Source organism: Cyprinus carpio, chromosome B5 (genome assembly GCF_018340385.1).
Source record: "Cyprinus carpio isolate SPL01 chromosome B5, ASM1834038v1, whole genome shotgun sequence".
Taxonomy (NCBI): Eukaryota; Metazoa; Chordata; class Actinopteri; order Cypriniformes; family Cyprinidae; genus Cyprinus; species Cyprinus carpio.
The window spans coordinates 18935875-18953781 of NC_056601.1; the positions used below are offsets into that span (position 1 = coordinate 18935875).

At 36.4% G+C, this 17907-nt stretch overlaps 1 protein-coding gene and 1 pseudogene across 1 annotated transcript; one reads left to right on the forward strand and one right to left on the reverse strand.

Moving 5' to 3' along the window:
• The first annotated feature begins 2788 nt into the window (after positions 1-2788).
• On the forward strand, positions 2789-6275 carry LOC109110446 (annotated as a pseudogene).
• A 3654-nt stretch (positions 6276-9929) lies between these two features.
• On the reverse strand, positions 9930-16958 carry LOC109062879 (monocarboxylate transporter 13-like). Its single transcript, XM_042724722.1, has 5 exons — positions 16516-16958; positions 13781-14010; positions 13497-13640; positions 11308-12075; positions 9930-10684 (listed from the first exon to the last, which is right to left on the reverse strand). Exons 2-5 carry the CDS (start codon positions 13980-13982, stop codon positions 10497-10499), a joined length of 1302 nt encoding a protein of 433 aa, XP_042580656.1. The 5' UTR covers positions 13983-14010; positions 16516-16958; the 3' UTR covers positions 9930-10496.
• Between the last annotated feature and the right edge of the window lie 949 nt (positions 16959-17907).

The following is a 17907-nucleotide window of genomic DNA, read 5'->3' on the forward strand; positions in this document are numbered from 1 at the left end:
TCCAATTTGTAGAATAAAATATCTTTAAATCTGTCTGTCAGTTTTTGTCTGTTTCTGTCCTTCTGTCTATGCATCTATCTATCTATCTATCTATCTATCTATAGATAAAGATCTATCTATCTATGTACAGGTACATCTCAATAAATTAGAATGTCGTGGAAAAGTTAATTTATTTCAGTAATTCAACTCAAATTGGGAAACTTGTGTATTAAATAAATTCAATGCACACAGACTGAAGTAGTTTAAGTCTTTGGTTCTTTTAATTGTGATTATTTTGGCTCACATTTAACAAAAAGACCAACAAAAAAAAAAAATAACAAAATAGAATACTTCATAAGACCAATAAAAAAAAAAAACATTTTTAGTGAATTGTTGGCCTTCTGGAAAGTATGTTCATTTACTGTACATGTACTCAATACTTGGTAGGGGCTCCTTTTGCTTTAATTACTGCCTCAATTCGGCGTGGCATGGAGGTGATCAGTTTGTGGCACTGCTGAGGTGGTGTGAAAGCCCAGGTTTCTTTGACACTGGCCTTCAGCTCATCTGCATTTTTTTGGTCTCTTGTTTCTCATTTTCCTCTTGACAATACCCCACAGATTCTCTATGGGGTTCAGGTCTGGTGAGTTTGCTGGCCAGTCAAGCACACCTACACCATGGTCATTTAACCAAGTTTTGGTGCTTTTGGCAGTGTGGGCAGGTTCCAAATCCTGCTGGAAAATGAAATCAGCATCTTAAAAAGCTGGTCAGCAGAAGGGAGCATGAAGTGCTCCAAAATTTCTTGGTAAACGGGTGCATTGACTTAGGTTTTCAAAAAACACAATGGACCAACACCAGCAGATGACATTGCACCCCAAATCATCACAGACTGTGGAAACTTAACACTAGACTTCAAGCATCTTGGGCTATGAGCTTCTCCACCCTTCCTCCAGACTCTAGGACCTTGGTTTCCAAATGAAATACAAAACTTGCTCTCATCTGAAAAGAGGACTTTGGACCACTGGGCAACAGTCCAGTTCTTCTTCTCCTTATCCCAGGCAAGATGCCTCTGACGTTGTCTGTGGTTCAGGAGTGGCTTAAGAGGAAAACCACAACTGTAGCCAAATTCCTTGACACGTCTGTGTGTGGTGGCTCTTGATGCCTTGACCCCAGCCTCAGTTTATTCCTTGTGAAGTTCACTCAAATTCTTGAATTGATTTGCTTGACAATCCTCATAAGGCTGTGGTTCTCTCAGTTGGTTGTGCATCTTTTTCTTCCACACTTTTTCCTTCCACTCAACTTTCTGTTAACATGCTTGGATACAGCACTCTGTGAACAGACGGCTTCTTTGGCAATGAATGTTTATGGCTTACCCTCCTTGTGAAGGGTGTCAATTATTGTCTTCTGGACAACTGTCAGATCAGCATTCTTCCTCATGATTGTGTAGCCTAGTGAACCAAACTTAGAGACCATTTTGAAGGCTCAGGAAACCTTTGCAGGTGTTTTGAGTTGATTAGGTTATTGGTATGTCACCATATTCTAATTTGTTGAGATGAAGGGTGGGGTTTTGTTAAATTTGAGCCAAAATAATCACAATTACAAGAACCAAAGACTTAAACTACTTCAGTCTGTGTGCATTGAATTTATTTAATACACAGTTTTCACAATTTGAGTTGAATTACTGAAAACTTTTCCATGACATTCTAATTTATTGAGCTGCACCTGTATCTATCTATCTATCTATCTATCTATCTATCTATCTATCTATCTATCTATCTATCTATCTATCTATCTATCTATCTATCTATCTATCTATCTATCATCTACACTCTAAAAAATGCTGGGTTAAATACAACCCAGCACTGGGAAAAATATGGACAAACCAAGCAACTGGGTTGTTTTCAACCAACAGTTGGGTTAAATGTTTAACCCAACTTTCTGGGCAGTAACCCAATCGCTGGATCTGTTTATATTTTACCCAGTGCTGGGTTGTATTTAACCCAGCATTTATTATCTCTCCATTTGTCTAGCAAAACTAGAATTGACCTTCTAAACTGACCCACGCCACAGACTGTTGCAGGAGTGCAAACCAGAGGAAAGTTCACCAATTTGTAGAATAAAATATCTTTAAATCTGTCTGTCAGTTTTTGTCTGTTTCTGTCTTTCTGTCTAAGCCTCTGTCTGTCTGTCTGTCTGTTGTTTCCATTCTTTATCTGTTTGAGAGGATTGTTTACTAACCTACATAACTTGGTTGGCACTCTTTCAGATTCCATTTAGGAAATAAGTACATAGCTGTGATTTACTGAGTGACTGTCAATCTGTGCACATTTGGAATCCAGAAACACATTTTGTTCTGAAGATCAGATAGAAGGGTAGTCAGCCATACTGTACATATTTATCATATCATATCTCTTCTACTCACACACATTACTCAAGCAGTTCTGGGTTGGTGATGGATCTCATTAGGCTATTTTGTGATGGAAACCCACAGCTGTTTTACCAATTTGTGAACATTCCATTTGCATTTCTGTTTTATTGTTTAGCCAGGCAAGGACATTTCTCAATAATCAAGAGGTACAGTATGAAAACATAATACATGCTGTTGCTTATGTTATTTTGATAAATGCATCCTTTCTCTTAGATCATCTGTGAAATGAAATTTGTCTCCTCTATAAGGTATGTCTATTTGACACTGGGAGGATTCATCCTTGTTATCGTAACAGTGGGTCCATACAGCTTATTGCTGTTCTTCAGTGCAGTGCTTCTCCTGCTGCTGATCCGCTGTCTACAACAAATGCATTTATTGGACGTTATGACTGCAGATGTGTTGGGAAACCTGCTGGCACTTGTACATCCATACTGGCTTCAAGAGACACCAGATTTCAGGTATTTCTCAAAAAGTATGAACTGTATGAAAACATCCATTCTGATCCTATTGTGAGCTCTCATTTTATTTCTAACATTCTCTTACTGGCCACATCTGCTGTCATGTTGATGACCCAGAGGGTTTCTTCTCTAGCACTAGCAGGGAACAGTCACTAGTCCTTTTCAAAACAGCAGTCGGGGTCTATCTGTTCTTATACCATTTCTAAGCTACTCGCTTGATTTTCCTGCTCTTCTTGAAGGACCACTTTGCAGTTTCAACACTTTTGTGGAGTCTGTTAGGCAATTGAGTATGACTTCACCGCTGGCTTCATATTTAGGGAGGCTATCAAAGATGTTGCACGTTGCAGAGGTGGAAAGTAACAAATTACATTTAGCCTACTCGCGTGACTGTAATTGGGTAGCTTTTTTGTGTACTTCTACTTTTTCAAGTAATTTTTAAAATCTGTAATTTTACTTTTCCTTAAGTATATTTTGTTTTAAGTATTGATCGCTACATTTTAAAACGCATTAATTACTGAGTAACAAAAAAATCGCTCCCTGGAAACTACTGCAGTAAATAATGGGCAGGAAAGCAAACTGGCGCTAAAATCACAAGACAGATGCAGACGGACAGACAGGAGTTATGGTGCAGACCCAGCTGAAAACAAAACCCTGTAGTATTCTGCTGAAGTTGAACTCGAAGGAAATGACCTGAACCTCATGGCCATGTTTATGATCTATTATGCAGTGTAGCCTAAGCTGTGTTTGCCATTGGGAGACCAAACTAGCAGTTTATAAAATCTCGACATCAACCCTTGGCAAGCATGTAGAGGTAAGGATAATACTTGCATTGTAGCATTGGTGGTTAAAATGAAGCTTTGACAGTTTAGCAAAAGGTTTTGCACAAATTAGCCAAAAAGACAGTGGTGCAGGGTGTGCGATCTGCGATAATATCGTAATTGTTGTTTTAACGATGTGCGATTTGACATTATCAGTATTTTGCCCAAAACCAAACCAAACACTCCTACAGAGTGCCGTGAAGTCTAGTAGATTAGACTAGTGCGCTCTTTCACTGCCTGATTTAGTCTGTTAAAATGCACTTAAAATGATCACAAAATTAAAGATTTAGGTGCAGAAAATTTATATATTTATATAATTTCATATAGTAAATCAGTATCACACGAATATTTTTTTTCTTTTAAAAATCAGCATGATTACATAGTTGTTGTTGTTTTTTTTTTTTTACAAAGTTTCAATAAACAAGAAGTTAATTAAGAGACTTGCGGTTTAGACACCATATTGCGTGTTTTTCGACAACAAAAATAATTCCAAACACAGGCACCATAGCACAGTTTTGCGTCTCTGAGGAATGACGGTGTTTCGTTCATGAATGAATCAACCGTTTAAATGATTCGGTTCAATCGCAATGACTCACTTATTAACAGTGACTTGCTGACACCTACTGGCGATTTTAATTTCACATTTAATGTATTGTTTTATTATTTTTTTATCATTTCAAATGAGTATTCAACATTTTATGTCTAATATATCAAACCATTATTTTTGCATGTGTAACTGCAGGTTAAATGCATTCATGTCCTGCATTAAACAGTGTGTAAATACATCTAAATGCCACTTCAGTTCAGATGCATATTCTCTGCATTGAAAAGATGCATTTTGTTAATACTGATTTAATTTGCCTGGTAACAGCCCAAATGTCTTATTATTATAAATAACTGATTTCTACAACTGGTTTGAGATTTAAAGGCATATCTCAGGGGTGTCAAACTCAGTTCCTGGGGGCCCGCAGCCTTGCAGAGTTTACTTCCAACCCTGCTCCAACACACCTACTATGTAGTTTTCAAATAAGCCTAAATGATTAGATTAGCTGGATCAGATGTGTTTAGTTAGGTTTATATCTAAACTGTGCAGGGCTATGGAGTCCAGGAACTGAGTTTGACACCCTTGGTCCCATTTTTGCCTCCCTCCTGCTGTTAAAATGTTTTTTTTTTTTTTAGTAATTTTTACTCTGAGTAAATTTTAAACGAGCTACTTTTTACTTTTACTTGAGTAGATTTTTAGACTGGTACTTTTACTTGTACTTAAGTAAAATTTCATTCATGTAATGGTACTTTTACTTGAGTAGAATATTTTCATACTCTTTCCACCTCTGGCAAGTTGTAGTTTTGGTGTGGATTAAATATCCTCTCAAGGAGCTCTTAAAATCAGTCACATTCACAGTAAACAGCCCTTGCATTTGTCAAAACATAATTTGGATCTGGGTCCTGTTGCTGCTACTTAAGATGAACTGTTATGCACACTGGAAGGTCAGTGAGTGTGTTAACAGTGCTGCAGGCATGGGTTTCCATGGGTACAGTCACAGTGGAAAATCATCATGGGATGAGTTTTCTGATGGCAGTCCATGGGTGACTGAAGCGTCAAGCCGTCCTTCAGTGTTTGCGCACCAGTGGAACAGAAACACAGCAGTGTGGCTTCAAAGAATGTTCTTCAAAAGGTCCAACAGATCTCCACTGTTTATGACCTTTGGGTTCTCAGCGTGGTGGGATGGTCTTCATCCAGGTCAGATCAGGCTTTATCATCTGGGCCATCACTGTGCAGGGAGACTATAAAATACATCACTTCTTGCATCCAAAGCTTACCTCCAAGTGGAGGAATTGGCTCAATGTGTGTCTAAACTGGGCCTTTACTCAACTGACCAGTTCATGTGTTGTCTGTGTGGAGCTTCAGAGTTTGGAGTCAGTGAAACTGCTCTGGTCTTAATATATCGCTGTGTTTCCACTGCTGAGTGTTCTGATGATTATAATCCTGTGAGAAATGACCAGAACCAGTGTAAATTATAAAAATGTCATCAAATATCTTATCAAATATAGTAAGCATGTACGTTTTAACAATGATCAGCAAGCACAGCACATCTGAGCATCTATTTAGGGGGATTAGGATAGTTCACCAAAAATCTCTCATCATGTATTATGTCCTATTCCGTTAAATTTAAATTCTTCCATAGAACAAATGGACAATGAAAGAAAACTGCTTACTCTTTTTTTCTTGCTTTTTTGAAACTTGGCACCATTTGTTATACTTTGTAGTAAGATATTCTGCTTTTTCCATACAGTGTCAGTATCTGTCCATCATGTTTTAGAGAAGAAAAAACGCCGTAAGAGTAAGTGATGACAATTTTTTTTAACCAACACACAAAACCTTTACATCCATTAGCACATTAGTTTACATTACGTTTGTCAGCATATGAAAGTGCACATCCTGCATCTCTTACTGTAGTTATACTGCCATCCAGGGCTGCATTAAGACTGCTATGACTTACTGCATAGTCTTCACTGCAAATTCAACATACATTCATTCTTATTTATTTTACATAAGTGATTCAGTCTAGGACAGTTAAAAAAGAAACTGGAATAGCTCACCCAAAAATGAAAATTCTGTTGATGTTCTAAATCTGTAAGAGATTCCTTCTGCTGCTGAACACAAAATAATACATTTGGAATACTATTGGTAACCAAACAGTTGCTGGGCCCTTACGACTTACATATATGAAAAAAATACACTATTGGAGTCAGTGGGAACCAGAAAGTGGTTACGGTCATTCTTCAAAATATCTTCTTTTTTGTTGAGGAGAAAAAAGAAATTCATAGAGGTTTAGAACAATTTGAGGGTAAGTGTATGATGACAGTATTTTCATTTTTGGGTGAACTATCCTTTTAAGATCTCATCATATAACCCATTTACTAAGTCATGTTTTTCTGTTGTTTGTATTAGAAGTTTTTCATTTTTTGAGCCCCCCTCTCTAAGAATTGATGACATTTTGACTTAAAGAATATTGTTCTTTGCACGAGCATTTCCAGATTACTCCACAACCAAGTGAAGAGATGTGACTACAGACATTTTGGGCAGCGATCGCCTGATAGATCCGTGCGCATATCGTTAAAAGTCAAATATAGAATAAATGCATTTGATTGGTAAACCAAATTCAGAATTTATGTTTCAATCTCAAATGGTAATGCAATGGAATTTATGAAAAAGCTCAGCTAAATAACAGCGCTAATAAGTAGGGGGTGTGGTGGTTTTGGCAATCTACTCCTCAGCCAATCACAGGCCCCCTCCTTGCTCGGGGCCCCAATGGTTAATACGGCCCTGCTGCCATCTAGTGATGGAACAGTGAGATGATCTCTGAGTGATGATTCTATAATTGCAGGTACATTTGGTGTCCTATGTCATTATTTTTTTACATTTCCAGATTAAAAATATTTGCACCAAGCGGACAATTCTGTGAAGACATAGGTATTTTTAAAATTTTATTTTTAAGTTATGCATATAGGTGAAATATTATCTCCGTTCCAAATGTTAGAATGTAACATTGTTGGTTGATACAAGAAGGATTTTTCCTTTTATGACTTAAGTAGGCTAACTTGTGTTTGGCAAGCACTGAATCATTAAAATGGAATATGTTTTCAATGAGATACTGGAAAGAATTTCTGTTAGTGTACTTTATGAAATGCCAAATGTATCTCCAATCATAGAATCACCCATGTACAATACAAGCTGATGATAATCACTGGACCCACAAATTATTTTCGACAATTCTTAGTGTAAACGGTCAGTGTGTTTTTGGAGCGCTTCGGTTGACTACATTATAGGTAATGTGACAGTGTTTGGTGGCGCTTACTAGACTATCATTTTTTATTTTACAGGAAAAATTTGAAAAGATCTTTTCAAATGCCTCAAATAGGCCTATATATATATATATATATATATATATATATATATATATATATATATATATATATATATATATATATATATATATATATATATGAACAATTGGCTGTCAACTATAATTCTTGCATGTAATTAAAGTTCCAAATGAATGAAGCATTCTGAACAAATGTCTGAGCCAATGACCTTTATTCCACTCACAGATCCTCTTAAACCCTGCCATTCAGAAACAAATCTGATCTGATTGACCTAAAATGATTTTTCTACTGCTTATAAATTTATTGTAACTCAAAGGGAACATTAAAATAAATAGTAGTTCCCTGATTGTCACTTGCAATTAAGGCAGTCTTGTCATCACCACAAATTCAGACACACCGCACATAAACAGGCAAATCCGTCTCCGCAAACTATGACATGACTTACACAATAAACCAAAGTAAAACTGCTGTTTATCTTTAGTGTATGCGTTTGTGGAAGTTCTAACAGACTGAAATGCTATTCCATTAAAAAACAGGATATGTGCCATATATGGCACATTTATATCAGAAACAAACTGTTTGACACTATAAGTAAATTAATAAAATCAACAGATGTGATATAAAAAGTCTATAGTGTGGCTGTGTTTATTTTTCATAAACCTGACCATTGAACAGAATTCTGGAACATGAGTTCAGTGCACAAAATTATTTGGCTGGCTGTTATTTTGAGGTTCAAGGTGGCACATTCTTTGTAAAATGCATTTGCCAGCTTTGACCATATAAGCAGATATCTCAACGCTATCTCACGACCAATTCGTACGTATTTTACGAGGTGGCTAATTCGTACGAATTTGTACGACCTCACTCGTACGATTTCATACGATTTGCCTAGACCCCAGTGACGGGTAGGTTTAGGGGCGGTGTTTGGTGTAGGTAATTCGTACAAATTCATCCGAATGTGCAACTCGTAAAATACGTACGATTTGGCAAAAATCGTATGAATTTGTACGAGTGTGGTCGTACGAATTCGTACGAATTAGCCACCTCGTAAAATATGTAAGAATTGCCGTGAGATCAGGCTGGATATCTTCATTTCTAAGGCATCTTTGTGATTCCAAAGCTGTGTGTGTGTGTGTGTGTGTGTGTGTGTGTGTGTGTGTGTGTGCACCACATATACAGAGTAGACAGGAACTGCTCGACAAACTCACAGAAATGTGGTATTATACAATGAAAAACAAGACTCATTTAAATAGTGATAAATTTATCAACACCTGATAAAAACAATTAACTAATCTCATGGCTTTGTTCTTTGTTGGTTTCTGAAACAAAACAGTAGCCCCAAAAAGTATTTGGACACTAATGAATGTAATTCTATCAGTTAAAAGTGTATGAAAACAAATTAAATGTATTTTAATACAGTACAAGTACACTTCACAGAAAGAAGTTTGTAACATTTTAAACAAAACAATGGATAAAAAATTACCTCAAGACTATGAAAAGGATATTAATTGTTGGCAGATGCCACTTCACTTTTTTGGAGCCACTGTATGTAACTTATATGCACATGTAATTTGTAGTATCCACAATGCGCACAAACAGAATAATCTGACTATTTATATTGCTTTCAGATACTGTAAAATAGTCATACATGGATGCTTGTTCTGTAAGTGATTCAATAATAAGCAGCTGCATCTGCAGTGCTTCTTGAATTATTTCTAAGGGCAGAAAAATGTTCTGAATGGCACATTTCTTGTCATTGTCTGCAAACTTTCAGTGGCTTGAAAAGTGGCTACAATGGTGTAACAGTCTTAGAGGGTTAGTTCAACCAAAAATGAAAATTAGCCTGTGTTTTACTCACCCCTGAGGCATCCTAGGTGTATATGACTTTCTTCTTTCAGATGAATCCAATCGGAGTTATATTAAAAATTGTCCTGGCTCTTCTAAGCTCTATCACTGCAGTGGGTTGGTGTTTCTGTTCAACAGTCCACAAAATGTCAAATAAAGTGCGCATATCCATAATAAAACGTGCCTCACACGACTCTGGGGCATGAGTAAAGGCCTCCTGTAGTGAATCCATAAGATTTCGTAAGAAATATATTCATATTTCAAACGTAATAAACACTTCTTTCTTAAGTCTGCTGACTGTCGTATGCGGAAGCGTTCAGGCGGATGATGTAGTACGTAAGCATTGCGTAATTAGTGACGAACGTGGAGAGAGAACAAAACAAAACACCGGTCATGAATCAGAAGCACAAAACGAGTATTTGTAAAGAAAAATGTTGGAGGATTTCGATATAAGCCAAGAGGAGACTGGTTTTCCAAAGCAAAAGAAATTAAACCCTTCTCCCCTTGAAACTGAAAGAAAACTCGCGAGACTAGCATATCTCAGAGGCACGTGCTGCACATACGTCCTACATCATTCACCAGAACGCTTCCGCATACAACAGATTCTGGAAGTGAGAGAAAAGTTCATTACGTTTGAAATATGGATTTTTTTTTTCTTAAAAAAAACCCCATGGATTCGATACAGAAGGCCTTTATTCATGCCCAGGAGCCATGTGAGGCAAGTTTTATTATGGATGCGCACGTTTTATTTGACGTCTTGTGGACTGTTGAACAAAAACACCCACTGCAATGACAACGCTTGGAATAGCCAGGATAATTTTTAATATAACTCCGATTGGATTCATTTGAAAGAAAAAATTCTGTCTCGAGGGTGAGTAAAACAAAGGCTAATTTTCATTTTTGGGTGAACTAACCCTTTAACTAACATCTCTCTGTCTGGAAGTTATAGGGTGAGAGGTTGAGATAACAAAATGCCCATTTCTTTTTTTTAAAGAAAAAACATTAAAAATAATATGACTTTAAATAAACAAAAGTTCATAATATAACAAAAGTAAAACACTGGAATATTATCTTATGTGGCTTTTAAACGTCTGCCCCGTCCACTTTTAGTATAGGATGATATGTAGTCTCAGTGCATGAATCTGGTAGTTTGAGTTTTTTCTTCTTCACCAGCCTGTCAACAAGCACCACGAAAACCCCAGACAGGACAAGGCAGAGGCCAGATAAGTAGAAACTAGCGCTGAAGTCATGAGTCCAGTCCACCAGCCAGCCTGTGACACAGATACACAAAAGAAACATGAGATGGGTGACACAGACAAAGACAAAACCTGCTGTTAGCGGTGTCTGTATCCTCCCCACTAAAACACCATCATAAAACTGAGCCATACTCAGTCTTTTGGGAATAAAAGAACACAAAATAACATAAAAAAACTGACTCAAAACTTTTTCTACAGTCCAAAAAAAAAAAAAAATGCTCAGTTTAACTGTTCAGAACAAACAAGGGACTCATGCACAACCATCACAAAACAAATAACAGTCGTAGATCATTCAGGTAACAACACAATATTAAGAACCAAGGGTTCACAAACTTTTGAGGGGGGCTATTTTAATAACCTCAGCTATTTTTTTTGTCTTGTAGACTGTATGTAAACATATTTTATGTAAAATATCTTACTCAGGACAGTACTAAATAAAAAATAACATGCATTTTGTATGATCTCTCTTATTTTGTCAAAATTATTCACATTTTCACAAATTCTGCAAGGGGTTCCCAAACTTTTGCATGCCACCGTGTATATATATATATTATATATATATTATCTTCATAGTTGGCGCTCTTGGAGGGAACGCACCTTTAGTCTGACATGCAGGACAGTTAATGACACGCACTGACCTGCAGCAGGTGGACCCACAAATCCTCCAGAGCTCCGTAACAGCATGAAGAGCCCTAGAGCGCTGTCAAAGCCCTCCAGTCCAACAATATCCACAATAGTCGTCACATGGATGGCCACCACGCAGCCGAACAGGAAGCCATAGAGTGAGGCAAAGACCAGGATACTCCAGTAGCTCTGTGCAATGGGAAACAGAAGCAGCACCACCCCCAGTGCAGTGACCACCATGGTCAGCAGCTGCAGGTTTCTCACGAGCCGCAGGTTAGCCAGCCACCCGCAAGCTAGTCTGCCCAGCAGGTCTGCCAATGCCAGCACTGACAGAATCGAGGCCGCCCAGTACTGCTCCATGCCCAAACTGCTGGCATAGGGCACCAGAAACAGAGGTGGGATGAAGAAACCCGCCGCCGCTAAGATGGCAAACACAATATATAGCAGCAGCTCAGGCCTCTGCAGAAGGGACCACTGGAAAGTGCCTTTTTTTGATGTCCTGCTTTCTTTAAGCACGGGTTTGTCTTGGATAGAGGTTTGTGCAGCTGGGAGGGGTTTCATCAGAGCGCCACACACACACAGATTCAGCTGAAGACCACCGATGATGAGTAGAGTTCCCTGCCAAGAATAGCTGTCGATAAGCCACTGGAACAATGGGCTGAATCCCATGGCAAAGACACACTCTCCAGAACTAGCGATCGCATAGGCAATGGGACGCCAGCGACTGAAATAATGGCTGACCATGCTGTTAGCTGGTATCCAAGCAAATGAGACGCCAAGTCCTAGATCACAAAAAATAAAACACACTGAGGTCAAATTATCACTAGACAAATAGGGAGGACTAGGAGTACCACCAAATGAAGTAATCAATAATCAAAGTATTAATTAAAAAGAAAAATTGCACACTACCAATAAAAAGTTTGGAGTTGGTATGATTTTTAATGTTTTTGAGTGAAGTCTCTTATAATCACCAACACTGCGTTTATTTGATCAAAATACAGTAAAACAATAATGTATTTTTGTAATACATTATGTAACGTAATATATTTTAAAATAATTTATTCCTGTGCTGCCATAGTTGAATTTTCAGCAGTCATGACTACAGACGTCAATGTCAAGTGATTGAAGTAGTCAAAAGGTTTTGAACAGTAAGATTTTTAATGTTTTTTAAAGAAGTCTCTTCTGCTCACCAAGCCTACATTTATTTGATCCAAAGTACAGCAAAGCAGAAATATTGTGAAATATTTTTACTATTTAAATAACGGTTTTCTATTTTGAAATGTAATTTATTCCAGTGATTTCAAAGATCAATTTTCAGCATCATTACTCCAGTCACATGATCCTTCAGAAATCATTCTAATATTCTGATTTGCTGCTCAACAAAACATTTATTATTATTATTATTATTATTATTATTATTATTATTATTATGTTGAAAACAGCTGAGTAGAATTTTTTCAGATTTCTTTGAGGAATAGAAAGTTCAGAAGAACAGCATTTATCTAAAATAGTCTTTTGTAACATTATAAATGCCTTTATCATCACTTTTGATCAATTTAAAGCATCCTTGCTAAATAAAGTATTAATTTAAAAAACAACAACATTTATTTCAGATAAATGCTGATTTTTGGATCTTTCTATTCATCGAAGAATTCTGAAAAAATGTACTCAACTGTTTTAAATATTGATAATAATAATAATAAATGTTTCTTGAACAGCGAATCAGAATATTTGAATGATTTCTGAAGGATCATGTGACTGGAGTAACGATGCTGAAAATGTAGTTTTGATCACAGGAATAAATTACATTTTAAAATATATTCAAATAGAAAGCAGTTATTTTAAATAGCAAAAATATTTCACAGTATTACTGCTTTGCTGTATTTTGGATCAAATAAATGCAGTCTTGGTGAGAAGAAGAGAATTCTTTAAAAAACAAAAAATCTTACTGTTCACAAACTTTTGACTGGTACTGTATAGAAATATATATTTATATACACACGTACATATATATATAAATATACATATAAACACACACACACACACAGACACATAAACATAAATTAATATAACAATATGATGCCACTTTCAACACAGTATAAGATTTTCATGCCCATGTATTACAAAAAAAATCTTGTATTAGTTAAAAAGAGCACTGTGTTCTGCAATTCAGTATTGCATAATTACTGAAAACTAAACTCACCTTGGAGTACACCAATAGACAGATACATCCAAGGCAGGCTGAGGCCCAAAGAGGCGATAATCATTCCTGAGGTGGCCAGAAGCCCTCCGACCACGATAACCGTGCGCTGGGACAGATGCAAACTGAGAGCACTGGCCAGAGGAGCTAAACAGATGAGAAAACACACAATGTCTCACTATGCAGGTCTGGTGTCAGTTTCTGACAATTTGTTATACCTGTTCTGAGAATATTCATACAATTTCTGTTGATAACAATATGGAAAAGTACATAATAGCATTCCTCACCTCCCAAATGAAACACAGCAATAGTGGTTGAGGTCACCCATGAGGTAGTACTGTTAAGGACATCATAGTGACTTTGGATTTCAAGGAAAAACAGACCAAAGTTTTTAAAAACAGCAGCGGTGAGGCCCATGATGAAGAAGGCCGAGGTGACCACGACCCAGCCATAGCCTCCATCCGGTGGGTCGCTCAAGCACCTCTCCATGCTGAGTCCGCCAGTCGGCTCTCAACTTCTGTAAAATATCATCGCAGATTTTCAACATTAGGGTATGTAACCATTTACCAGTGTTATTTTAGTATCATTTATGTCCTGTTATATTGTTTATTCATATTTTGAATTAGCTTTTATTATATACTTTCTTTTTCATTGTACAGTTTTAATAATCTTGTGCGTGTGTAGCTTTCATTTCTCTTTAGCTTTAATATACTTATATTTTACATCTTGTTTTAGGAATTTAACCACTGATTTATATATCTCTGTTACAGATCAGTGACTTTCACTTAAATTTCATTTATTTTGGTTAGTTGCCAAGACAACATTTAAAATTTAAAAGTTAAAGTTTTTTTATTTCTTTCATTTCAGCATTATTTTGATTACCAAAATGATTTTTAATAATGTTTAGTTAACAACACTGACCTATACACCACCATTTAAATTTAGGGCTGGTGAGATTTTTTTTATTATTATATGTTTTGATTGCTGCTTAATTTTTTTTTTTTTTTTATATACATTCTTGTTTTTCAGAATTCTTTGATTAATAGAAAGTTCAAAAGTAAAGCATTTAATTATTTCGTAACATTACACATTTCTTTAACATCACTTTCACTTTTTTTAATGCATCATTGCCAAAAAAAAAAAAAAATTTTTTTTATTTTTTTTAATAAATTGTACTGATCCCAAACTTTGGGACGAGTGGTTATGTATATACACACTACTGTATCTAATACTGAAATATTTTTTTTTAGAATGTTATAATTTAGATTTTTTTTTGTTCCTTTGGAAGTTGAAATCAAGATGAAAAACCATTTGCAATGCATCTGTGTCAGCACCTTTTCAGCCTGTTTCACACCATACTATGCAAATTAGCATGTTGTGACCAAAAAACAACAACAAAAAGTCCAACATTTAAAGATTGCATAAAACTGTTTTCAGTAACCTAAATAATTCTAGCTGCTAAATACTTATTCTAAATCTATCAGCTCTTTGAAACAGAACTAAGAAACACGAGCAGTAACCAAGAAGACAGATCTAACAGGAACAACAGCTGACAATGGAAATATGTAGCAAGTGCCAAAAATCATAAGAACTTGTGCGTCAACAGTATGACCCACTATGCCTGCTCCACTGCCCAGCCCTGCCTGATGTGATCATGGATTAAGCCAGTCTTTCACTGCCATTACCTTTACGCCACTAGCAGCAGACAAACATACTCATGTTTCAGCATAGTTCATGACAGCTTTGTCCTTGACTTGTTTTCTCACCCTTAATACAGACTGATGTATTAAATTAGCTATCAAGCTGTCAGCAGCCTCCAAACACAAACAGAACCAAGTGATGTCCAAATAAAAGGTTACTTAATATCATTCAGTTTAATCCATTCATGAGGTAGGAATGTGACCATTTTCATCTTTCAAAACAACTTGCTTCCCTGCTGACAGAATCTGAGTCTTATCTTTTAATCCACTCAGTTCTTTTACTGTATGGATATGTGTTAATGCAGACTCTGACAGTATCTATAGGTTTGGGTGTAAAGAGTAAATACAGGCACTCCTGAGGTTTAAAGAGAAAAGTTGCATGTTTCATCATGTGTCTGTTCTGCATTATTGTTGCATACATCCAATATGTCAGGAACCTGTCTGCATCAGCATCTAGTTGTTGCATCGAATACTGACTCATAAAACTAGTAGAGTTGTGTTTAGCAATTCCATTGTTTATAAAGAACAATTACATAACATTGGCAGAAAAATGACATTTGTATTAATTGAACCATGCAACTAACCATTAAACTAGCCTATGTTTCATAAAGTGCAGTAATTTTCATTGTTAAATCACTTAACAACTTAAGTGCACTGGAATTACACAGCACTATCGAAAATCACAGTAAATAAAATCTAATCATATGTTCCATTAAATATTACAGGATGCAAAGTTAACTTCAATCAAAATTACAATCATTTTATATTTTTGCTATAGCTGTGTGTACAATAAAACCACACTGACATATATTCATTGTGTTATTTTAGTTTTAGGCCCATATAGTTTACATACATTTTTATTTAGTTTTAGTTTTAATTATTTTAGCACATCAAGGTAAACTATGAAACATGTTTCCTTGGCATTTAGCTTAAATAGAATAAAAGTCTTTTTATATATTATTTCAAACTAAAAAAAATATTTTTAGCTATAATAATAATAACCCTGACTAAGCCTCAGCTCTACAATAAAAGCAGATTTTATCTGAAAGACTGAATGTTGTTCTCTGGACAGGAGTAGTATTCTTCAGGAATATCAAGGAAGTGTGTACTGGTGTGCTGTTATATACATAAATGGTTCCCTATACATTCTGCATATTGTTTACGGCATTGTTTATCAAATGCCACAGTGTTTGTGAACTATGGTGATCGTTTTTCTGCTGTTTTCCTGCTAGATAATTCTCTATCAAGGATTAATGGTGTACGTGCTTTCGGTGTCTTAAAATAAAATCCTGCTCTACATATATGTTAGGGAAATTACTTACGCCAGAGGTGCGACCAGCCTGTTCTCTTGTCCTGTCCTCGGTCAGGTCCTCCTAAGGTTGTTCATCGCGGGATGCGGCACAACATTTGAAGCAGTGTGTCTATTTATAAATTATTTATAAACTCACTAGACGCTGGCCACACCCCTTCCGACCTCCTGCTCAACGCGCTTCGATATGGCAAGCCGGATGTACATTTATTCCTTTAACACTAAGCTTCGTAAAAGTCGAGTGGAAAAGTCTTGTGACTGTAAAAGATGACTTCTAGGCTATTGATTTTAAGCAATAAAAGGCTTGCCATATTTCATTCTCTCAGGCATATGTTTCTTGGAATGACTAATTTCACTGATGTATATACAACAACAATTTAAAATGCTACTACAGCCACTCAAATAGGGTGTAAAAGAAAACTGCATTTTTGCATTAAACACGCCTTTGTGTCTATTTCTTAATACAGCATAATGCAATATCCTTGAAGTCACACACCTTATTAATATGGAAAAAGATGACGGATGTTCTTACCTGCATTAGACTGGTTACACAATGTCAGCATATAAAACATAGGATGTTGCTTATGTTCCACAAAGCAAAACTCTGTACTATACAAGACAGTTAGTGATGGCCAAATCGGAGCTAGTTTTAGGCTCAAAAGATGGGTGTTTAAAAGTAACTGGCATTATAATTCAACTCAAGTTTTTTGATTTTATTAGCAAAGCTAATTATGAGGTGCAAATGCATTCAAATATGAGCCATTCTATATCTAAATGATTCGAAATAACACATAATGTGTACGCCAAAATGACGACGATATGACTAAAAAGTTGTTCAAACTCCCAACTGTGCATTGTGGGAAATGACTGGTACATAATGAAAGGAGAATGTGTTACTTGCAAGCCCATGCTGCTTTTGTTAACAAGCTGCAACTGTCACAAACTAGCTGTGTGTGTGATACTCATTTCAGAAACTGGTACAAGAACACGCTAGTTTAGAGGGTCAGTCGGTGTGGTGGAAACTGGTACCAGCCAGAGGAAAGTGGATAATGTCAAGTCTATGTTTGACATCCAGACTGTTGCCATTCCAAAGCTCCAGGGGACTGACGGATCAGAATACACACACTGCATGTCCTTTCACCACAACATAGGAAATGCTTTCCCTTTTAACCTGTACAAATACAAATCATAGGTTCTAATTAGTAAAAAAAAAATGTTTGAGGCCAAATAATGCAAAACGGATATGCAATTCTACATCCGATCCACATGACCACTCAAAGATTTATGTGAACATGAGACAGGGATTAAAAATACGCATACCAGTTTGACAGACTGTGGTGCTGAAGAGCAATACATTAGGCGCATATACCACACACCCATCATCTAACAAAGAGGTCAATAAGGG